The sequence below is a fragment of the Antedon mediterranea genome, chromosome 11, assembly GCF_964355755.1.
Source record: "Antedon mediterranea chromosome 11, ecAntMedi1.1, whole genome shotgun sequence".
Taxonomy (NCBI): Eukaryota; Metazoa; Echinodermata; class Crinoidea; order Comatulida; family Antedonidae; genus Antedon; species Antedon mediterranea.
In genome coordinates this window covers 16,566,475-16,591,436 of record NC_092680.1, presented here as the reverse complement: position 1 = coordinate 16,591,436, position 24,962 = coordinate 16,566,475, and the positions used below count along the sequence as shown (strand labels likewise).

The 24,962-nt window shown below is 31.2% G+C and overlaps 2 protein-coding genes across 3 annotated transcripts in view; one reads left to right on the top strand and one right to left on the bottom strand.

The window, feature by feature from the left end:
- LOC140061961 (leucine-rich repeat serine/threonine-protein kinase 1-like) overlaps positions 1–15,295 on the bottom strand; it is a 29,081-nt gene extending 13,786 nt beyond the window's left edge. Inside the window, exons 1-12 of the mRNA XM_072107998.1 lie at positions 14,915–15,295; positions 14,425–14,702; positions 11,499–11,583; positions 10,602–10,742; positions 9,014–9,141; positions 4,605–4,837; positions 3,749–3,891; positions 2,846–3,012; positions 2,331–2,605; positions 1,366–1,605; positions 582–801; positions 47–184 (exon numbers count right to left, since the gene is read on the bottom strand). Coding sequence (XP_071964099.1) covers positions 47–184; positions 582–801; positions 1,366–1,605; positions 2,331–2,605; positions 2,846–3,012; positions 3,749–3,891; positions 4,605–4,837; positions 9,014–9,141; positions 10,602–10,742; positions 11,499–11,583; positions 14,425–14,702; positions 14,915–14,954 — 2,088 coding nt within the window. The 5' untranslated portion in view covers positions 14,955–15,295. The remainder of the gene's footprint in view (positions 1–46; positions 185–581; positions 802–1,365; positions 1,606–2,330; positions 2,606–2,845; positions 3,013–3,748; positions 3,892–4,604; positions 4,838–9,013; positions 9,142–10,601; positions 10,743–11,498; positions 11,584–14,424; positions 14,703–14,914) is intronic.
- Positions 15,296–15,655: 360 nt separating this feature from the next.
- Positions 15,656–24,760, top strand: LOC140062256 (fanconi-associated nuclease 1-like). 2 transcript variants are annotated; one of them, XM_072108387.1, is made up of 15 exons: positions 15,656–15,706; positions 16,264–18,063; positions 18,296–18,436; positions 18,832–19,015; positions 19,708–19,842; positions 20,431–20,529; positions 20,812–20,949; positions 21,229–21,457; positions 21,763–21,927; positions 22,184–22,340; positions 22,585–22,688; positions 22,792–22,986; positions 23,097–23,225; positions 24,001–24,106; positions 24,559–24,760. In XM_072108387.1, exons 2-15 carry the CDS (start codon positions 16,278–16,280, stop codon positions 24,612–24,614), a joined length of 3,624 nt encoding a protein of 1,207 aa, XP_071964488.1. In that variant the 5' UTR covers positions 15,656–15,706; positions 16,264–16,277; the 3' UTR covers positions 24,615–24,760. The 2 variants fall into 2 exon arrangements, with proteins under 2 accessions (XP_071964488.1, XP_071964487.1); XM_072108386.1 differs by lacking the exon at positions 15,656–15,706 and having other exon boundaries at positions 16,227–18,063.
- The last annotated feature ends 202 nt before the right edge of the window (positions 24,761–24,962 follow it).

The following is a 24,962-nucleotide window of genomic DNA, read 5'->3' as shown; positions in this document are numbered from 1 at the left end:
GTGATTATACTTTATTTATAAGCCTATTAAAACTTATGTAATTTACCTTATTAATTAATTCCCTTCCCCAGCACCCATTTCCATTCAAATCCCACTCACACTCCTTCACAACAACACCAGATTCTGGGTCTTCCTGCCATTTGATATCTGTTAGAGATGAAATGAGAGTAGTCTTTCCTCCATGCTAGAAAATAATGATATGGAAAAATGGTAGGTAGTTTATACAAACCACAAAGTTGTGCTGGACCTGGTTACATTTTCCGGGTATTTTGCATGTATGCAAATGTTATATAATAGTATGTATAATACTGTACAGTACATATTTTTATCAAACAAAATTGTACTAAAAGCCTAAAAATATAGTAATAATGAGGGTTAGGAACGGCGAGCCCCATAGTACTATATTTATTCAAATAAGCGGCCTAGGTTATTTATTCCAAACGATCTTCTATGAGGGGTGCGGTGGCCATTATTCAAGGTGGATGAGCTGTTTTTACTAAGCCTAAATAAAATACGATATTAATACAATTTATAAATAAATCATTGTTTTTGTTTGTTTTCCAACAGAAATATATATTTACCTTTGGTCCAATGATCATCATTTTCATGGTGTTGAATTCAACGGACATTCGGTGACGGTTTGTTAAAAACCTTAACAGATCTTTAGTATTCAATCCATTGGGGTTTGCAATAACTGATTGAATACCTTGTGGCTGGCAGATTGGAGCTCCGTTCAAATTTATTCGTGAGAGAAACTGCAGTTCTCCTAATTTTTCTGGAAGTCTTGTTAGTGCATTACAACTAAATTAAAAAAATGAATAAATTATAAGTTTTATCAGTGGAATATCCAAAAATGAAGGTCAGTGCAAATTGTTCATATTCATAAAGCTGATTTTAGGACAGATGAACCTCTGATTCATATGGAAAATATAATTATAATAGACTATTGATTTTGTTGTTTTAAAAAACGCGATCTTACAGTGTTCTATAGATAAAGACTTTTGTTGAGAATATCTCAACATTTTAGTTGTTCTGTTAAAACAGTCTTCTTGAGTAATGTAGCATAACAACCAAATTTTAAGACATTCTACATTTTTTCAATCTTTTTTTACAATAACCTGATTTTATTAGTGTTTATTTGACATGTATTGCTATTATGACAAAGGTTTTTAAAGATCTTGGTTCGGACCAATCATTGTGTAGGCTAAGTATGCCTCTCCTGTTTTTAATACTATATCATTAAGTATACAAAATAGGATGGTATCACACAACAACAGCTTTGTAGACTTTTTCGTCATGTGTTTATATACTTGATTTACACAAGCGTCACGCATCAGTGCATCAGTATCATCATCATTAACATACCCTTGGAGATCAAGCTCCCAAAGGTTCTCCATCTTGCATATGCACATGGGTAGAGAGTTGATTTGACAGCCAGCCAAGCGAAGATGCTGAAGTGATGATAGGAATGATACAGGGAATTCTAACTTTGTTTTTGTAGTTTGCAAATCAAGGAAGAACTGTGATGAGGAATCTGGAGATACAGGGGATCTTGGTGATGGCGATCGGCATCGTGGTGACCTTGGTGATCTTGGTGGTTGTAACCTACCAACAAAGATATTAAAAGGTCAAATGTCATAACAGCTAGTGACTTCACTCAATGAAATTAACATGAATTGATTCAATTGTATATATAAACAATACAATTCTTTATGATAATTTGCTTTGGTATTGAAATACCTGTAATTTTAGCTAATTGTGTCGTTTAATTAATTATCTATATAAATTATATTTATTGATTTAATCCTGTTATGGGCGACTTTGGTCGCTGTTGGAAGAAGATGAAAAAAAATATTTAAAAAAATGTAAAAAAAATAATACAATAAAAAATTAATTGAGCATTTATTTTTTTTTCAACATTGCAAGAAAACATTTTTCAGCTTTTTTAAAAGTTATATTATGCTTTTCTTTAGTTGATTAGGAAGAATAAATTTACAAGCATAAAGCATAAACGTTAGTATAAATAATACTATTTTTTTATGTTTATGTATATAGGAACATGTGACCAAGGATTACCAATAGTTAATTGATCACTGTCCTATCAGATAGTAGTAGTGGTAAGTAGTAGTATAGTGGTAATCTTCCAGTTGACTCTCCCAATACCAGACTTTCTAAAAATTGGAAACTTTCCAAAACCTTTTCTTCGTGTCAAAAAGGTCTAAATTAAAAACACAACCGGATTTCAGTGGAAAACTAGACATTTTATGTAGGCCCAAAGGTGTCTGGCATTGGGAGAAGTTAGCTATTTATTAGTATAATTAAGAACCTACAACAGCTCTGAGGTATCCTCTTGATGAATTAATTTGTTATAAGATAAGTCCAACTCCTGAAGTCCAAATATATTCCACTCACAAGGCTCTGGAAACTCCTTGATGTAATTTGAGGCCAGTTTCAGTGTTTTAAGAGATACAAGTTTTGTAACTGTTGTAGGTATCTCTTTCAATGCATTGCTACTTAAGTCTAATTCTTTAAGTGTTCCTTCCCAGTATATATGCATATCCCTCTGCTCTTCTTTAATGTTGTTTGCCCCTGCTAATAAAATTCTCTGAAATATGATACAGTATTTATGTAGTAATTTTTTTGTATGCTACCAACAGCGAGAAACTTACTTCTAACTACAGTTTTTGCAATAACATAAGATTAGCTTGTTTTAATGTAGAAGTTTATGAGGCAGTTACTGTAACGTGTATGGCTATCACAAATATTAATAATTATCAATTGTAAAAACAGGTTAAAGAGTATAAACAATATGTAGTTATTGTAGTGGAATAATTTGATCCCTTACCAGTGGACATTTCCAAGGACGAGGCAATTTGTTCAAATTGTTGCCTGAAACATTCAATACTTCAAGAGCTGTAGCTCCACATATCCCACGAGGAATAGATGATAGGTTATTATTGGATAGGTTCAAAGTTTGAAGTTTTGAACATTTCCAGGATATGTGTCTGGCATCTGAAATTCAATATAAAAGGGTAAAAACTGTCTGTATATATATAATCTTTTTTTACTCAATAGGCAATAAGGAACTAGTCCCACAAGTACCATTGAAAATTCAATAACTATCATTATTCAAGTTTGTTAGTATCTTTAAATAGAATGTTCTAAAGCTCTGTCTACACTATCAAACTTTATGTGACACAAAAATGTGATTTGCCCATATATGGACATGATGATGTCATATCACTACCATATTTGAGAATTTCACTACCATATTTGGACACATCACACTAGTTTTATAGTGTCAGACAGAGCTTAATTGTCAATTTTAATACAATGTATTTAAGCTAATCAAATTTAATCATGTACAAGCACATTGATTAGGCCTTTTGTTTTATTAAGTCCATTTTTTAAACTACAAGAATTAATGGTTAACATGTATGAGATTTAGTTTTAACAAACTGTGTTTGAAAAAAAATGATATAAAGCAAAATATAAATTGCTTGAAATGCATTTTGAGAATTAAAAGGATAAAAAATGGAGGTTGTTGTATTACACAAAGCTATATAAAAAAGAAATACAAAAATAGTAAACGCATGTTAATACAAAGAGTGGACATTTCAGAACAATTATTTTTTATTTTTAAAAATTGAAGAAATTTGGTACTGCAAGCAAATGTTAATACCAATAGCAATTAGGCTTTACATTTTGTAAATACAAAAATATATTCAAATGAACTAAAATCGAATACCATTATTTTCTTTTCTTGAAAACTTCTTCAGCAAAGACTTCATGCTGTTGACATGTAACTTCAGTATTGTCAATTGTTCAAGACAAAACACTTCAAATGGCACACAGCTTAACTTGTTCTTGGACAAATCAAGTGTGTTGAACCTGAAACAAACACAAATAAAGTTAAATTGAATGAAACATTTGACGTAATAAGGAGGTCTTTGTTAACACAGAGATAATGCTGATTGAAAGCAGAAGTAAAGAAAAAAATAAATTATTGAACCATAAAACAAAAAATATAGAAAAGCATTTCTCTATTGTTATACTTCTACTTTCTATTGAAGACAACAAGATAATAACAAATGTATTCTAGTGGTTCTGCATTTGAATGCCATACCACTTTCTCGTAAATTTCCCCCTTTAACATCAAAGATAGAATTTTGATCAATGTGTTTCAATGTCCAAGAAAAGGCAGCATAGAGCATGGACAGAAATAACAGATACAGTACGTTCATGACACCTAGATTGATGCTTTCAAATGCAAGAATCTTAAAGATGTATTGTTCTCCAAAACGTAAAAAATGAATAAATCAACATTTTGTAGTTTTAATAAAGGAAGAAATAATGAGTTCATTCCAGACAAAATATATGGTAACATTTAACCTGAAATCTGTTGGTCTTCTTGACATTGGGCTTCTATTTTTCCTTTAAACTACAATTTTATTAGGTAAATTGACCCAATACGGTGAAAATGATATATAACACTAAAAAAAAATGGCCTACAATTATTTTTTCAGGGCAGAATAGGCTTATATTTAACAACTCTTTAAAAAAAAGTTTGTGTGTGTGAAATCAGAATGACAGAATGTTCTTACCCAATCTCACTAACATTCACATTTTGACCAGGTTCTGGCAACTGCCTAATAGAGTTATCTGATAAGTTCAATTCTTGCATCCATGGGGAACCCCAAAGCAACTCAGTTGGAATGCTCCGCAGGTTATTCTTTGATAAGTCTATGGAACAAAGCTGGCCTTTGTATTCAGGTTGATCAAAGAACTTTACACTAACTAATGGTAAGTTCTTACTGTTCCAATACGCTTTGAGTTTCTGAAAAAAGAAATTATCTTGTTTATTTATTAATTTCACCCCAAACCAACAGCAACCATCGCTACTAACAGGCTGGTTAAAATCTTAATATAAACAAGGCCATGGCTGCAGCCGCATGCTCAAATTTGAGTTAGTGTTTACCGAATGACCAACCGCCAGACATAGTGAGGTGTAGAGTCTACTAAAAACTACTTAAGATGAAAATATAATTCATTAAAGCAGATAGAAAAACAAGATGACGTTAAACATCAAAATTTATAATACAGGTAATACAGGTACAGAATACAGAATACAGAATACAGAAATTTATTGGTCCAAAAGGAAATTCGTTTCGTTAACAAGCTCTCAACAATTAATTAAAAATATATACTAAGTGATTTAAATGAAGAGTCTCAATCCCTGTGCAATGAATTGAATCATATTTTTACATTTCAAAATGTATTTAAAAATTATTATTTGTTGGCCTATCTGGTTTAGCCTTATGCTCTTTAAATTATGAAATCACAAGTTCCATACGATACCGGCACCATGGTGTGAAGAAATTCAATTTCAAATTTCAAAAAGAACCGGGGTTTCCCTCAAAATTTATTTCTTAAGATATGATATAAAAATATATCACTTTGCAATGAATTGAATCATAGTTATACACTTCAAAATGTATTTACAAATTATTATTTGTTGGCCTATCTGGTTTAGCCTTAGGTTTTAGTTTAAATTATGGAATCACAAGTTCCATACGATACCGGCACCATGGTGTGAAGAAATTCAATTTCAAATTTTAAAAAGAACCGGGGTTTCCCCCAAAATTTATTTATTAAGATATCAGATAAAAATTTATTTTAAATATGAAAAGCGCAATCAAACATAACAGTAAACAAGACAAGTTTTTGTGATGATCAGCTCCTTCATTTGTGATTGCTACCAAAAATTTAATTTATAAAACTTCAATTATAACATTCAACATTATCAATTGTTGAACATGTCTTTTAATTATCCTAAACATAAATTCTATTTTTTTAAATGAACTCTCTTTGGGCAAATGTTTTGTAGTCAAACAATGAAATTTCGAAGCCAACAAGCAATGAAGTGTGATTAGAGGTAAAATTGCTGTGCACAATATGATTGAATGAATAAAATTGTTTTGCACATTACATTGAATAAAAGTGGAAAACATAAGCACCTACAGACCATGTGTCTTTGACCTAAATTCATTCATTCATTCATAATAACATTTATTTCTTATCATTTCAAAGTAAACAAAATAACAATTTAAATATAAATAATTAAGAGGCAAAACCCAGAAAGTAATAACATTTGGAGGTTTCCCTCCAAAAAAAACTTGTGACGGGTAGCCAGTTAAGAAATTGTAATCATATTGGAGTTTAAACAAACAGAAACAAAACAAGACAAACAAACATGTAAAGCAAGACAACGACAAATTAATAATAATAAAATACTATGGAAGCACAGAAAAACCAGAATAAACATGTTGTTTATTAGTCAAGATGGTTGATAAGTGGCTGTTAATAACTGCAAACGGTGTGATGTTTTAATAGGAGATACAGTAGTGTAGTATACAAAGGTTGTGGATAATAACACACTGATGCTACACAATCTTTAATAGCACTCTGTACATAGGTACACAAAAATGTGATAGATGATAGATTATCAAATCAAACATACAATAATGCATTATACAGCAACTGAAAAGGCTGTAAAACGTGTGTATAGGAAGGAAGAATGGTAAACCTATTTTACCCATGTACATTAAACAAATCACGTTGTATTGACAATCAAAACTAAATGAACTTCCTACTGGTTCATACAGTCAATTGGTCAAACCAAGTGTGAGTCATGGCAGATTGATTCTATGACGTTGTTTCAAGTCACATTATTGTTTTATTGTTAATCTAAGAACATGTGATAAAATTTAAGACAATAGTTAAGATTGTTTTAATCTAATTAGAAAGAATTATTCAGGATTTGCATATTGACTGATGACGTACTTAATGCTTTTGCATATTAGCATATACTTCAGGTAGCTATCCCAATTGCTTTGGCTTAAAAACAAATTTCTTATTATTCTATCAATAAGTTTCTTAAGATCATGTGGTAAAATTTAAAACAATATTGGTCTTGTTCTTAAGTCAGGTGGTCTACTCAAAGTTAATTTAAATGACGTACAATAATTGTTCTATCAGTTGCGCACGTATACTACCTACTTTTAGATATGGTTATTGCCTTTGGTATTATTAAGGGTAATTCCATAAAAAATCATCATCACATTGCTTATGATACTGTCAACAAAATCAACAATTCAGGGGCAGATACAATCACAAATTGTAATGCAAAATATAGTACATCAAATTAAGTTCAGTAATTATTTCTCTATATTGACAGAGCTATTTTCTATCAAAATTAAAAACGAAATGTTCACGAACTGTGTTCTTGCTAAATTGTGTTCTTGCATGTTAAAATAGACTACTAGGACGACACGAGTACGTAAGCATAAGGAAATTCATTTTACAATGTGATGGATCGTTCATAATCGCGCAGTGATTACTCTTGTTGCACTTGTTATTGCATTCCGTCATGGTGGGAACCAAGCTTTAAGTTGATCCGAATCATACCCGAGTTACAAACAAAGCAATGTACTTAAATCTGTGTCATAATACTGATAGAACTCTGAAATAACTCCCTCTTATGTTAATACATAATAACAAAGCTATAAACTGACTCCGATAGAGGAAACAGCGTGTAAGTTATATAACAATCGCTGTCAAGTCAAACTAATACGTTGTGATGAAAGAATGAGCACAATACCTTTGTATTTTAATCTAAACATAACTGTTCAGTATATATAAACACAGAACATTCTCAGTTTCCATTTTCTTTTGATGTAAACTGTTTTCATTTAAACGTAGAACAGAATTTTTAAACGCACTTAAATGATATTTATTTAACTATTACATTGTATATTATTTGGGCCAAAGGCCATATATAATAAATATTTCTTGGATTTCCAAGAAAAGGAAAAATGAATTTCTTGTTTAGTGGTTTTTCTTACTTTCACATTTTCATCAATACATATATATTAGAATTATGTAATATAAAGCATAACAGTAATTTGGTTGTTTCAAGCTACTGTACAACAGTTCTTCAATTGATGGTACTTTAAACATGCAAATATCTATCCAAGTATTTGCAATCAATGTGACTCAGAAAATATTATTAGAAGGTTTGTTTTGCAAGAATTAATAAAGAAACATTTTTCTTCACTAAATATAAAAATGCAAACATCAAAATTATAATAAAAAAACTTTAAAATATACAACTTCACAAAACAAAACAAAAGAAACTAAAAAAAAAACTAAAAACTTAGAGGATTAGTATAACAAATGTGTGCAATGTGAGAAATATTTTCTTGAGATGCAAACATTTTATTTTTCACTGATGAAAAAATATTTGTCCCACTGCATGAATATAAAACATTAATTATTTGTTTTATATAACAGATATAAAGTAGATGTCAAAGGTCACGATTGCAACAAGAACGAACATGTTCAATAGTTTAGACAGTGGGTAACATATTTTTGGTATTGATCTTACAAAATTAAAATCAGTTGAGTTAAATAATTAGTTAATGACAATTAAAATTTACGGTAAAATTTGACCACATGTAATAAACATTTTGTTTTTGTTTTAAAAAAAAAAACAATGCTCAGACGACATAGTTTTTATCTAGATACTTTTTTTCTGAATGTACATTGGTAATGACAATTACCACAGGCTGTAAAGGGAAAATTCCTTCAGTGTTTTCATAGTATTATTACTAGGTGAAAGGAAATAAGTCATTTCCAGCACTCAAACGTGACAAATCACTGATTTGTCATAAACAATACTAAAGTTGATCTTGCTTAAGAAATAGCTTCCACCTGTTTGATTTTCACACTATTTTTATAAGAAAGAGTGATGTATGTATCCGTTATTTTGCATGATGAATGCTTGGATTCATCAACGATTTAGTAGAATAAAGGGTTTGAATTTATCAATGAAACATGCTCCCATGCCAAGCTCAAAATCAGGGAGTTATGGAAGCTAGATAAACACTAACTTGTGCATTTGAAATGGTATTGTATTCTTTCTATTGGAAAAATTCATATTAATAATACTCACATCTGACTCTTCCATTTTGTTCACAAAATAGTCAAGAATTGTTGCAATTTCGCTGCCATAATGTTCAACATCCTTTTCATTGATAGTAACCATTTCAAAGATATACTTTTTTAATGCATACAAATTGTCTGTATTAAAAAAAAAGCAGAAGTTTGAATGATTACAATATGAAAACCACATAAATACAGCAGCAAGAGTAGATATTCTCAAAAATGATATTATAAGTTATACAAGAAATATTTCTTACAAAAAACGCCGCTCGACGTTTTAAAATTAATCATTGTTCTTTTGATTAATTTATGATTAATTAATAAAAAGATGTCCTTTTTAATTGCAAAGATACATACAAATCAAAGATAGTTCTATATAAATTATGAATCACATGCCCATTTTTTCACTAGTTAATTGTATACACAGCATTTGAAAGAAGACAACGTGTACCTTTCCAATGTATTATTTGCCAACAAATAATAATCTACTAATTAAAAAATGGCATTTAAAAATGATCAATTTTTTACTTTAATGTGCTGTAGCCTGTTTGTCTGTGACCTCAACCTGAACTATAGGCATGCAACTGAATACCCTCTAGAGACAACGTGACTTTACAAGGGAAAATTCTTAAACAATCTGTTGATTCGCGTCAACCAATCAAAGGGCAAGAATCCAAAATCGTTCAAACGCAAGCCCTCATAGACTCTTTTCCCAGACGTTTTTTGGGTCCAACAGCTGGGACCTATAAATTATAGTCAAGTTTGCAAATTCGCAAAACTGTCTGCCTTACAAGATACTAAAGCTACCGCTATGAAACAGCTTATTAATGAATATGTCCTCATGGGACATAGCTGGCTAGAGCAGCGGCGCGAAAAAGTAGAAAAAAAAGTTTATGGTTTTCAGATTGTAGGGTCTCCCTTTCTGTATTGTTGTAGGTACTCAGGTCTCTATTTTCAAACCACTCAAAAATATTCCAAGGTCTTCCAGCATAGAGTTGATTAACATAACAGCTACAGTACCTTTCAGTAAATTTTCGAAAATCTATTTATAGCATATATATAACTCCTTGTTGAAGATTACGAACTTTACCTTTTGAGACAATTCAACATTTATTAGCTTTATTAAACATGTAAGAGCTTATAGCATCATGTGAAGAATTGCTTATTTTTGTAGTTATCTTTCATAAAACCATGGAGAAATAATGAAACCAAGTATCCCAGTGAAAAACAATTGTAGGCTTTCTCCTTTGCTTTCCATCCGTAGCTCTTACTTTGTAGGCGTTTCACATACTTTGTGGGCTTTGCGCTTATCTTGAAAACTGCGCACTACTTTCTAGCCTTTGTGCTTAATTTACAGGATTTGTGCTTACTTTAACCATGGACCTTTAAATTAGATTTAAATTTAATTTATACTAGGTCCATGCTTTAACTTTACAGGTTTTGCACTTGATTAAACTTTGCACTTTAGGCTTTGCACTTACTCTATGGCTTTTGTATGACTACTAGAAATACCATTCTTTTTCTTGCATTGTAATACTGTATTAAAACAAATAATCATGTATATTATTTACTTATTTCTTTACTTTATTTCCACTCACCTTTGCCAGAATCTGGAATATTAATAATGATATTTTTTCTGTCTTTTGCATATTCTGTCCAAAAAGTGACCATTTCATATTGATTGCCAAGAACCGATATAAACATTACATGAACAATATCTGACTCTGTTGACACAAGATCTTTGAAGAAAATAGAGCAAAAAATGATATTATACTATTTAAATATACCTGTGGTTATGCTAGTATTATGCAGGTTATTTTTGTATTCTATTAGTTAGGAGATGAAGAGCAGACAATATTATACAAATAATAAATTATATTTTGTGGAATTGAACAAATAATTTCATAAGGTAAAAATAGAGAATATACCTGTAAAAACATTAATTTATTTTTTACTGTATCTAAAGTAGATCCTTGCTTATTTGAAAGTTATGATGAAATATAAGATTGAACATGCAAAATACGAAAAATGTCATATGAGTTCAATTGAGCATTTATCAAATTGTCCAATCAAATGAAAAGGTGAATGGTGTAGAATAAATATGAGTGTGGGATTAAAACACCAAAAATAAGAAAGAAATAGAAAGAGTTTGAAAACAGACAATTGTCTGTTTTGCACACAATTTGAATGGAAAAAAAAACAACTTAGTTCAACAAAAGAAACAGTCAACATTGCAAATGATAGATAATTTTTAAAATGACATGTTTTTGCCTATACTGTAAATAATAAATTTAAAAATAAAATATTAAACAAATACAATAGTTTAATTTATATAGAGTCAATTCCAATTGTCCTTTTTATTGAAGCTTAGTAAGTATAAAAACTTCTCTTTTATACTTTAAAAAACCAGAAACTGCATTTATTTTATATTAATTTTCATGATAAAAAAAACAAAGTAACTATATTTTATTTCTATAGTTAAAATTGAAACAAACCTTTATCTTGTAGCGATGCTAGTTTCAATAGGTCATTCACAATTGGTTGATGACCATGGTAAGAAGCAATTTCAATTGGTGTTCCCTTTAGTTTAAATAGAAAAAAAAACAAAGAATCAAGATGTGTTTGTAGTGACAGTTGATCCGTTTCTTCTGCAAACACCAACCATATGAAAATAGATTCAAATAAATGTCATTTTATATCTGTCTTTACTATAAATACCATTTAAATCTTTGAAAAATGTTTTCATCTGGCACTTATATTAACTATCTGTATATAATTTGTTATGTTAAACCATTAATGTATGAATGAATGAGTATATACATGTGTGATGTTTCAATTTTTTTCACCAAAGTCTTCATCTCTACCAATAACATCTAGTCGTTGCCAGATGAAGACTTGTTGAAAACAAGTCGAAACGTCACATACATACGTATTCATGAATGGTTTAACATAAAGAATTATATTAAATCAGTGCATGGTCAATGAAGAAATCATATATACCCCAAGATACTTGTTATTTAAAAAAGCCTTTTTACCACTTTAATTATGCTTCATAATGACCTGAACGTTTTATATAATATATAACATAACAGTATACATTTGGTAAAAACTACTGTACTGTATATGAAATCACAAAGAGGTAACTCATAAACACTGATACAGTAGCATTTCATTTGCACACTTAACATAATACAATAGATAATAAAAAATATGTTGACAATTTAAAAATCCAAAAGTTAACTTTGGCAGCTCAAACATACCTTTTGGTTTAGAACTATAGCACATTTTGTGAAAAGTTTCCTTTAAAATTTAAAAGTCTATTACTTTCACAAGGATTCCAAACATAATTTGTTTGATTAAATTTAATTAATTATGAAATTCTGAGATATAAATCAATTAATAAGATTATGGAATTCATTTCAAGTTATGAACCTTGACCGACTTTACAACTTAGTATAGGAAGCAAACTTAATGTACATGTCACTCAGATTACAACTATCTTGATGTCACTCAGAATAAAATGCAAAGAAAACATAAATTATAATCAAAATGAGATAGTGAAATTGTAAAATTACTTGATAATACCATAATAAACATTGTAATTTGAAAATAAAAGTTTGATAAGTAAAAGCACTCATGCATTTTAATGGGGGAATTCCTTTAAACTGTTGGGTATAAATGATTAAAAGAGTAAGCTTGCAGACCATGACGTTGAATGTGTGCACAATGTTTAGGTTGTGATAACACACAGTCAATATGTTTGAATCAAGTGCCTAGCTATGTAAATTGTTACTACTGTATTATGAATACCTTTTGAAAATAAATAGATCTCATTGTGTGTGTAAAATGAAACAGACTACTTCTAATATTACAAAGAATTGTAGTGAAAAATTCCCACGAATAAACTTCTTGTTTAGACAGGCATTGATATCAAAGCTAAGGAATAAACTTCCTTTAAAATGTTGTCATTGTTGAATAAACTTCTTGTTTAGGCAGGCATTGATATCAAAGCTAAGGAATGAACTTCCTTTAAAATGTTGTTATTGTTGAATAGGCCATTTTTATATTACACAAGTAATTCACTTTCACCAAAAAATTATATCTACAGTACTGTTGTACAAATGTATATACAGTACTGATAAATCGATAATTTGAAGGCAAAACATAGTCAGGCATTATCTTGAAGTTTTTAGTTTAAATTTAACTGTTTATTTTGTATTTTTATATTAAAGGCAAACCATTATTTGTTTTAGTAGGTAAGTAGAGTAATTTGAAACAACTACTTGGTTGATTATTGATGGCTACATTTGGTTCTCATAGACAAATAGACAGCTTGTTAATAATAACACTATCTATCTGTATTTAATGTTTATTGTCATGTCACCATTGAGTCAACAGGGAAATGGAGAAAATCTATTTGCAATTACAATTTTGTTTTTGTTCCTTTTTTCTGTTGATTTAAGTAGATCACCTAACCCACTCCAGTGACAGGAAGTCTCAAGACTTTTACTTTTTATATTTCCTTATTTTGTAATTACAGGTACTATACATTTTAATGATCATGTATTTTATTATTGTATGTATTATAAATTGTAATTGCATGTTGCATGTAATTGATAGTGATTTTAATAATAGTTCAATTGTATTAACTATTATTATTATTTTATTATTATGTTTATCTGAATTTTTTCCTGCAAAAACGATTGAAAAATCTTCACTTTTTTCAATGTTTAATCATAAGTGGAAACAACAACAAGTAATTTTTATGTGATCTATGTATTAAGTGCCAAATTGAAAGGAGATTAAAGGACAAAAGAAATATACTTTAGTTCTTTCCAGCCACCTGAGTGTGACATTCTGCCCTGTAACAAAACGTTTCTCTTTCATCATGTTTTTCTCAAATATTGTAATGTTATTTAAAAACGCAGCTGATATAAACTACATCAAATATTGTATTATTATTATTCTTTACAGTTACAACTCAAAATGGCCAAAAAATTGAATGTAAAAAAACAATAATTGCATAAAATATGTATGTATAAAATCTACACAGCATTACAAATGTAAACAACTTATATTTATAAAAAGTAAAATTAACATCAAGATACAGGCATAAAAACATCAAAAAAGGCAATAGCAGTCGAAAGTCAGCAGGGAGGAAAATTATGAAACTAATAATTTTATGTAGAATGGTAATGGACTGTTGCTTTAGTAACTAGTTGGGTTATTTTATTTCTATTTCTTAAATTCTTACAATGACAGTCTGACATGTAGAATTCAAATGTAGTTCGGTTGTACAGTATTTATGAAATGTCAAGCTAATTAAGCAACATGTGTTCACAAAATGAAAATTTACTAAAATCCTGCAACAAACTTTTGAGACAATATGATGAGAACTGAAACTTAAACTAGGTAACATACCATTTTTCCTTCATGGTCCAATGGCATTCCATACTCATAAAGAAACAAAACAAATTCTTGATTGCCCTTTTCACATGCTTTATGAAGCAACTCCAAAGATCTTTCTGTAGGTTGCTGGATTGAAAGATCGCCAACATTTTCATCTTTTACCCGTGAATAATTTGGGAATGTACAACGAAGGACATGAAATTTATTTTCATTCTCCAATTTTTTGAGAAGCCGATGTGCTGAAATATTATCACCGTTGTCAATAAACTCTTCCAACTTTGACGTCACCTCTACATTATAAAATAAACAAAATATTTAAATTAGATGCTTAGATGTTCGGTATGAACCCCATTTTACCCATTTACATTCAAGATTATTTATGTTCTGAATTTATCATTTAGTGAGATTTATATTGCCTGTAATGGAGTAGGAAGGAAAGAGAGAGAATGGAGAAGCAAGGTAACTTTGTTTCAAATAAAAAAAGAAAAGAAAAATACAGTACCTTCTACTTCAGCTTCAATGAGGTCTTCTTTAGATGCCATATTCTAAGCGAATAATGTTGAGCTAGCCTCCTTCCAGTTATTTAGTGCTTTATTTAGCTCCCCACAGCTGAGTTCACTAGGTCATCCTTCCGGGATAGATAGGATATAGTTAGTATTACATCAGTGGCTGATCATTTTAAAACTAGGCCTACGTAACTCTGCTGACTGTATACACTTTATTACAACTATTGCTTTATTCTAGATCCTGATTTATTTCACTGCAGGTTAATCGTTTGATTGGACAAACATTATTACAACCAGGAATCCTTAGTCGGAAGTAGCCTACTGTGCGTAATTTGTGTTAAAATATCGCTTTCCTGGTGTTGGTGGTGTGGTTGTTTACAAAGATTGCAGCGTGTGTGTGTGCAGCTATGCGAATGCCGCTTCCGGGAAATCCCCTTTGTTGACGATTCCATTTTAAGTTTAGGGGAGGCAATATGAGGTAAAACAATGTAAATGCAATTGGAAATAATAGTTTTCGGTTTTATCTAAGTAGAAACGTTTTATTAAATTCATATGAATATGAAAATGCTCAATTATGTATGTAGGTATAAACTATAGGTGTAATATTTACACGCGCACCTACCTCATGTCAGAAGAAATAATACAAAAATGGATTCGCCAGGCTCTGGTGACCGTACCTGGAGAGGGCTTTTTGTTGTTTTTGAGGTCAGTCTGAATGTTTTCTTGGCTGGACTGGACAAAATATGACAAGCTGCTAATTAGCCTAGATGTGTATAACTAATGGAAATGTAACGATAATTGATAGTGTTGGTCCTAAAAATATTATATTAGAGACCGAACGTTCAGAACAGTCAGTCAGTTGATAATTGATAAATAAGGTCCTACTAGCGGTCCCCTACTAGCTACTAGCTAGGCCTAGCCTAGTAAGTAGTACTAGTACTAGTAGTACTATAGTAGTAGTAGTACTACCTACTGTCTCGCCTTAGTTTAGTAGGCCTAACTAAGCCTAGTTAGGTCTAGGCCCTAAGGCTAGTAGAGGCCTACACTACAACTAGTACTTTACACTCTACTACACTGTATAGCCAGGATACTTATACTGCCTGTATAATGAGTAATTTTAACTGCTATACTAACTCTAGGGTCTAGGCCTAGTATAGCTATCACAGCAGTATCACTCCCACCTAGGGTAGTTAAGTCTTCAATTAAGTTGTTATGCTTGTCATTGCTCTTGGCCTTGTTGCTACCACCTAGAAATGTCCTAACATGTTTTAAAAAGATATTTTCCAGAGTACATCATTTTGTGCATAGTATATCCTATTCCTAATCATGTTTACAAATATTTCAGAATCTTTCCTTAAGATGGATACAAGAAAGAAGATAATAAATTCATCAAGTGATCTCTGCAGCAAAAGGCTACGACTGGATAGCAGTAATGGTGATTCTACTGCAGATGGACGGAAGAACACCCAGCCTACTATTCCTACAATGTTCTCTTCACAGAAACCAATTCAGAAAGTATCATGTCCAGTGTGTTCAACTAAGTTGTCAATTTCTATGATTAATGACCATTTAGATAAACAATGCTTAGTGATTGACGTATGTAAAGAAGATGTCGAAAATATTACTGGTTGTGATGCTAAGGATACAGAACATACCTCAGGAAATACTTTTGATAAAGTAGAATTCAGGAAAACATATAATCGAAAATGTAATAATAGAGCATATCAAGACAATCAAAGAACTCGTAATATTTCCCAACAGTCATCAAAAAGGTCAACTAAGAAGTCAGGTGATGAAATAGAACTACAAAGTAATTCAATAACAATCTCATACCCCAATAACGACAATCCCCTCTTTAAAATTGAGTGCCAGATAAATTCTGAATTTGAGAATTCTGTAATGGATCAGACATCAACTTCTAAATATTTTGATGTAAAATTGTCATCACAAACTGAAACCACCAGACCATCTTCATCATTAAAATCAACAAGGTTTAGATGCCAAACAGAAAATCCTGAAAAACCAGAAGATAAACTCTATGTGTCATCCAGCTTAACTCGGAGACCAACCACTAGGAGTAGAAGTACCAACAGTTTAGAGAAAGATGTAACTATGTTATCCCAATCAACGGTTGGCTATGCATCTTCATTACCATCAGAAGCTTCTACTTCACTTTCTTCTTCTCTAACCAAAGCTAATGTCAATGCTCATCTTAAACGAGAAACAGATGACTTTGCTTTGTCTCAGGTGAAATTTTCTCGAATATCTCCTGCAAAATCTGCCAAAGTTAAAGTCTTCTCAAATCCACTTTGGTCACCACCAAGATCACAAACACAGAATCCCACCATTGACTATACTGCCAAAAGTGAACATAAGTTTAAATTTAGAAAGGTTTCTAAAGCTTTATTTCCATCTGATATTCCATCAACTAGTCAACAGATGAATGCATATGAAACATGTCTTCAAAGCAACCAACAGTCTTCTTGTAACAGCACATCACATAATTCTTCAAAAAGCCCCACCTATCAGAAAGATAGCCTATCAAGCCAGCTAAGTAGTACTACTAATAATAAAGTCTTCCAGAGAGATTTTAATTTTTCAAATAAAATGCAGAATTTTACTATTTCACCACAAAAACCAGCAACGGTTAAGACATTTTCAAGACCACTTGCAACTCCACCAAAGTCACAAGTGTTAGAAGACACAAAGTCTAATATGGAAGAAAAACTTGACAACTCTTCCCAGTCTAGCAATGTTGATTTGACACCCTTGTCTCTTTATGATGAAGAACTTTCATATCTAAGCCAACTGGAATCTCAAGATTCATGCTCTCAAAAATCTCTGTTTAGCACACAAGAATCACAATCTAGTAACAGCTCAACTTTCTCCATGACAGCCGATTCTACAAATGAACCTTCATCATTAATAAAGACAAACACTACAGACAATATTAAATCACCCTACAGGTTTAAAAACAATAAAAGAAAAAGAAGTTCTCCAAGAAAGTCGCCATACAAACATGGTGTGCCATATTATCTGGCAAACTTCAAACTAATAATGGACACTGTGCTAGGTAATGCAGACGACAGGAGTCTTTTCAGTGACACAGAATTAACAGTTATTGAGGGATTCAAAAACTTGTCAGGTAATATAGAGCGAAGATAATAAATCCCAATAGCATAATCATATGAACAAAACCAACCCCACACACACACACACTTCACCAAAGAGTCTTAAATTTAAGTAGTGTTTTAATAGTTTGTTTGTATTTAAACATAACATTAAACACTGCTTTGTTTTAATTCCACCCCTATTTCAAAATCCTAGATTCACCACTGCCGTTATTCCTTTTACTAGTATTATTCCTCTTTGTTTAGTACCCTCACAACAACTGTATGTAAGGCTGTACCAAAGGAAGCATGCCTGGTTAAGAGCAAATAAAGTAGATTATCCACAGATTTCTTCAGACCTTGGTCCTGCTATCAAAGAGCTGACTGATGCTGCATTATTTATAAATGGTGAGCTGCAGATTTGATATTTGCCAATTGGATTAGGTTTCCAATATAATCCTTAATTTAACACTTTTTATATATAAAAAACGCATATAAAAACACATTAAAAGAAAGCACAATACTGTACTATGGGCGATTTAGAAGGGACCCCAATCAAAATGGCATCATTTCCAGCCTCTGGATTAAAGAAGTACACTACTATAGCTCTATACCAGACTTGAATTGAATGTCTTTTTTATGATAGTCCACCATTCAGCTTTTCAATTTTTTTCTGAAAATACCAACTCATGTGTTATACATATGAAATGCCATGTGTGTCAAAATATATATCTTTTTACTAATTTTGGTCTAGAACCTAGCTATATACAGTATATAAATTGGTTGGTATTTTTCATTTTTAGAAAATGATCTGCAAGACCCAGAAGAAATTTTGAAATTGCTTATGTCTTCTGAATTACGAGATCTTGCAAAGAGTTTTAAGGTTAACGTGTCACAGAAAGCAAATCTAGTGCAGACCTTACTAACACATGGCAAAAAGCAGAAGTCTGTCTTAGGAAAAGGATTGATGAACAAAATATGTCAAAGGTTTACATTTATTTTTGCTTAAAACTACATTTTGTAGTTTGTGTTGGTTCATATTTTCAATTGTTGTGTACCTGTACCTACAAAAAGATGTTTTCTGAAAAGTGTTGATACAGATTAAGTATGTTTTTAAGGAAGAAATCACCATTTTTAGAAAACAATTTATTTCAACTGGATGGGTGTAAATGTTTAATTATGAATGATATATATATCATTGAACCTTGAAATAAGAACATGCTTAAATAAATAAAGTGACCCTGTGAATATGGTTTGTGATAAACGCCATTGATAAGGACCTGGACATATTTGTTTGTACATTGTATATACAGTCTAGTAGAACTCCTATTTAGGGGAACATTCAAAACCGCAACAAATTATCCCCCTAAAAGTGTCCCATGAATAGGGGATTGGCTGTAGTTTTAACATTTATTGTTCCTAATTTAATTTTACAGAAGTGTCAATTTAATAGGTGTTCTCCCTGAATACTTACTTGCTTAGTCTGGGACAAACTTATAGATTCCTCCATAATTTCCTTTCTGCAATTGTTTGTTCTTCTCTCTGCATACCAGTATTCGTATCTAGTACACCAATATGCAAGTGCTGGTCTTCCTTGTTTTGCAAGCCCTGTAGGGTGTCCTTAAAGAGTGATTCTGCTGTATTCATAAAACTATCTTGAACATTTTGTGTTCTTATAGAGCAAAAAAGACCTTAGCACAGTGCATCAAGTTGAACCCAGAAACAAAGATCTTATTTTCAAGGCTCATGATTCTCTTTAGCATAACTAGTAGCCATGAGGAGGAGGATAGATCAAACAACAAACAAACACCAATGTAGGTTTTAATGATTTTTTTTTTCACTTTAAAATAACAATATTTGCATACTTAAATGTCTTTTTTCAAATGTTTGACTCAAATTTATTATGGCAACTTTTTTTAAACTTTAGGACTTAAGTACAGTATACAAAAATGAATATTTGTTAAATTGGGAGTGTATTTATATTAATTTAAAGATTGGATGACAGGCGTTAAACGAATAAATATCTTCTCTCAATTCAACAAACACAAAATATAACACAACTACTGCTAATGTTAACTTTTTTAAATTAAACAACTGATTTCATCTTAAATCATAGATGTGTTATAAAACAAATAATAAGTATTCTCCAAATTCAACTCATAACAATTCATTACTTGTACAATAATTCTCTTGTCTCAGTCAACTCTACCAATTCCAGACTCTCTCCCAATACAAGTCCCAAATTCATTTTTACCATTAAAAACACATTTCGAAACCCAGACATTCCGGAAAACCAGACATATTTGGCCAGCCCAACAGTGTCTGATATTTACTGTACTTACTGAAATATGTAGTCATGTAATCAAGACAAAATGCAATGTTATTTATTTACTTTTGTTTAGGCAAACATTACTATTGGCAGATATGGGTCATATGAAATTTACCAAGTACAAAGTTGAGCGGCAACGTAAAGTATTTCAATCTCGAGACGAATTGATAAGGTTAGTTTATCAATTTTAAAAATAAAAAACACTTCAACTGTATTTATCTTCAGAGGCCCAGGTGGCCCTAGCCACCCCACCAAATTTTGCAGGTTGTAATGAAAAAAAATAGAACATCAAATTAAGCTCAGCCCTTCATTTTACCTATTTCAAAATCGTGGATCCGCCACTGAGACTGACGCAGGGTTGTCCTCCCCTGGGGTCGTGCAATTTACCAAGTATACATTTGAGTGCTTCTTTTATATTTTTTTAAACTTTCACTTTAAAATTGTTTTATAATAGATATGAAACAGCTCACAAATATGAAGCAGATATCACCGCTGCAATGGAGAAGAAGAATTACGACACTTCGTTTTCATTATTTGAAAAAGCTGAAGAAGAACATAAATTGATAATAAACAGCAATTACAATCCAATCAAGTAATCCATTTATTTCATTTGTTTCCCAATTTTAGATTTAAAAAAATTGTTTTAAATAAAAACTTCATTTAAACTCTTCTGTAGTGTTACAAAGAATTCTGAGAATAATCAGGTACAGTGTTATAAGCACTGAAACACAGAAGAGACAAAAACGTTTTTTATAAAACTTGTTTATAGACCTTGTCGCGCCTCGAAAATGTCATAAAATAAATAAAATGTCATACAGTAAGTTTTGGAATTAAACTTGAATAATAATAATAATAAAGTGTTTTTTTCCAGACTCGATTCAAAACTGCCAGAATTTCTACGAAGACACACAGCTCTATGCGTATACACTCGTATTACCTACCTTGGTGTTGAAATTTTGCAAAAGAAAGGTTGTTACGAGGACGCTGTGAAACTGCTCAGAAAGTTGTTAGTGCAAACTGTGTACTGCAGGCATCATAGAGGACGCTGGTGGGATCGTCTTGCTTTAAACCTAAGTTTCCATCTGAAAAAACCAAAACAGGTGCGGATCCCAAGCATTTAATTACAAAAGTCACAATTTATCAATAAACAATATTTTGACATGGCTGACCAGTACAGTAATTAAATATCACTTTTTTTGTTGGCTTTATATGTAATTAACAAGGTTTAGCTGATATAAAATATCTCTTTTTTCAAGCTTAAACAAGGCCTAGCTTATATAAGATATAACTTTTTTCAGGCTATGACGTTAAACAAGGCCTAACTGATATAAAATAACACCTTTTTTGAGACTTTATACATTTAATTAAACAAGGCCTAGCTGATATAAAATATCATTTTTTTAAGGCTTTATATGACATTAAACAAGGCCTAGCTGATAAACATGTCAAGCCTGCTTACTGCTATGCTCTTCAGCAAAGAGCTGAAAAAATATGTTCGTCACCTTCAGGAAACACATTGAGGAGTGAACTTGAGTCTGTAGTTTTCACACATTACCAAGACGCACCCAAGGTATGGATAGAATATCTAAAGAAGGCCATCCACATGTGGAATTTGTACCCACATATATCCAACACTAAAAAACATATTCTTAGTGGTTTAAGCCTATCAAGAAAAACTATATATTTTATAACTATGGCCAACCCCTATTCAACAGAAACCTAATGTTGTTGGGTCTCAAAAGTGTGGGTTTTACTAAAAGTTTGATTAAGCTAAAAGATATTTTGATTGCATTGACAAAAATAAGTTTTGTCTTACGATTTTTCAGGTGACCATCAAGGGACGAATACTTCCCCATGCCCAAAAAGGCAGGAATAATGTATTTGTACGAAGTGTAACAGAGGCTGATGGAGAAAAAGTAGATGTAGTGTGTGGTGTTGAGGAAATTGCTTTGGCTCACTACAGACAATGTGGCTACAATGAAGGTAAATTAAACCTACATTGGTGCTATAAGTGAATTTGTTTTGATAGATTGTTTAGCCTGTTGTTTTTATGTTCTTTTTAATAAACTTTTGGAAAAGCTTAGAGTACTGTCAAGTGGTAACTGCTTCCTGCACGTTTTATACAAGCATGGAACTATAATATAATTATATTATAGTTCCATGATACAGTTATATTTCTTTTTTTTCCAGTAAAATATAAATGTTAAGATTTCTTTTATTTGTGTAGGTGTACATGCAGAAGGTTCTGCTATATGTACTTTGCTTTTCCTTCTGTTTTGGGATATTGTGTTCGCAGAGGGTGTGCCAGACGTTTTTAGGAATATTTTTCAGGTTTGTTTTTAAAATTACTCAACAAAAATAGTGTCCTATTATTAATTATTTCAAGCATTAAACGCTACTCAGTAGTCCTGAAATTTGTCATCTTTGATTTTAGACTGCCCCATTGGATTTGCGTACACAGGATTTCTATTTGAGCAGGCAGGAGGCTATTGATGCGCTGCTGAAGGAAATTAAGGAAGCAGACTCGTCTATGCTAGTTGGTATGCTAGAACAAAAATGGGAGGCTGTTTATGAAGAGCTGTGTGCTGGCGTCAGTTGGTATACATTTCAAAACCTGGATCATGCAAAGGTATTGTTTGTTGCGTTGAAAATAAATGAATAAGTGTAAAGAATAAAAACATTGTTTGTACCGTACTAACTCAACATCACATACAGTACTGTAATATATTTGTTATGTAGAGTTTGCTGGTGTGTTTTGGAGGTGAATTCCTAAGCTCTGTTGGAGAGAGAATACTGAAAGATCATGGCCACTTTAGAGCCGGCATACCAGATTTGACGGTCTGGAACACAAGTGACAATACTTTTAAGGTACATGCTTTTTTGTTTGAAAGTTTGCATGGCGAAATCAATATGTTATCCTGAGATTGATCAAAGTATATTGATCAAAATGTATAATGTGGTGTACCGCAAACTTAATATCAACACATTCTTTCTTCATATTTCTTTCGATTAAAATGATGGAATGTAATTTAGATGGTGGTCAAAATAAAATTGTTGTTGTTGTGTTTACTTTAAACTTCATGATACTGATTTATGCAAAAAAGCTTGGTTCCAACTTGAACACAACAGTGAGTGAAAAGTGAGTTGACCAATCACAAGTGCCAGTTGGATGGCCTATTGTGTCGTGATTGGTCAAATTACTTAAGGTGGGTCTATGACCTTGTGTTGCATCTAAAAGAGAACTAAATCCATTCATATTGTGAGGTCACCATTCTTGGAATAAAGCTTAGTTCCCACTAGGATGCAGTGCAGTGACAAATCAATGCAAAGTGTTGTATTGTGTAATCACAAATGGGAACTGACGACGCAACAGTGCTGCGACATTGCTTCGGGAGATCAAATCAGTTTGATTTCACGCAACAACGCAAGGCAAAAGAAAACTGGAAAACATACAACAGTGCGTACTCAAAAGTACGCGGGACGCCAACTAAACTATGCAGATGGGGGCAAATACATTTATTGGAAGGCCATTTTCTTATGTTCCATGGGTTGCATTATGTTGCGTTGCTAGTGGACCATGCCTAATGGCTGGTTATAATATAAACGCAATTACTAATCACAACTTTTTTTTTTCTATCTGAAGCTTGTTGAAGTTAAGGGACCTGGTGACACATTGTCTCACAAGCAAATTATTTGGCTCGATTTTTTTCTAAAACATGGCGCTGATGTTGAAGTCTGTCATGTTGAAGGTACAGTATATTAACACTTTGTATAAATAAATTTTAAATATTAATATGCATTTCATATTGGGTCATATTTAGATACAATTGGCATATAACTTTATATTTAAATATTTGTAAAGTGAAATAAATAAATGAAAATGAAATAAATGAAATGAATTATTTTGTATGAAAATGAGTTTGTATTTAGGCTTATACTTGCGGATTGCCTTTGTAGATTGTATGAAATCTTTTCGGCTTACTTTATATCATACTGGTTGCCATTCTCTAAAACAGAGTAAAAAGTAATCTTTTTACTAATTGATCATAAATTTAAAAAAAACATGAACAAGACATCAAATATCAACTTCTGATTGTACCACAATTGATGAGTTCAAAATATAAATAATAAATTTATAGTTTAAACTATTGCATGACAAATAAAAATTAGATTTACTAACGATTTCTTTTCTTGTTTGCAGCATATACTCAAAAGCGACAAAGAATAAAAGCAAGATTTGAAGATGAAGATACATAGTTACATTCATAGTTGAAAAACGTGTTTTATTTTAATATTTGTTGTATGATCATGGACTTCAAATTTAAATATTTTAATTATTCATGGTTAAAAATTATAGAAAACGAAAAGTTAAAGCATATAAATAAAATATATTAAAATTTGTGTTAATTCAAACTGTTAGCAATGTTTAAAGTTAAAACAGTATTATATAATTACTTTACAAATTACTTAAATATAATTTATTATTCATTTATAGTATAAATTATTTAATATAACAATTTTATCTTAATGTACATTTTAGTATAAATTGTATGTCCACAAAAATGAGATTACGTTATATATATTAATTGATAATAAAATAATTCT

Bases quoted from the DNA above. Each gene is read 5' to 3' on its own strand.
- LOC140062256 (XM_072108386.1), top strand. From the start codon at position 16,245: ATGTTTACAAATATTTCAGAATCTTTCCTTAAGATGGATACAAGAAAG. The intron at 22,689-22,791 runs GTTTGTTTTTAA...CTTTGATTTTAG, and splicing joins TTTTTAGGAATATTTTTCAG to ACTGCCCCATTGGATTTGCG. The intron at 22,987-23,096 runs GTATTGTTTGTT...TTTGTTATGTAG, and splicing joins AAAACCTGGATCATGCAAAG to AGTTTGCTGGTGTGTTTTGG.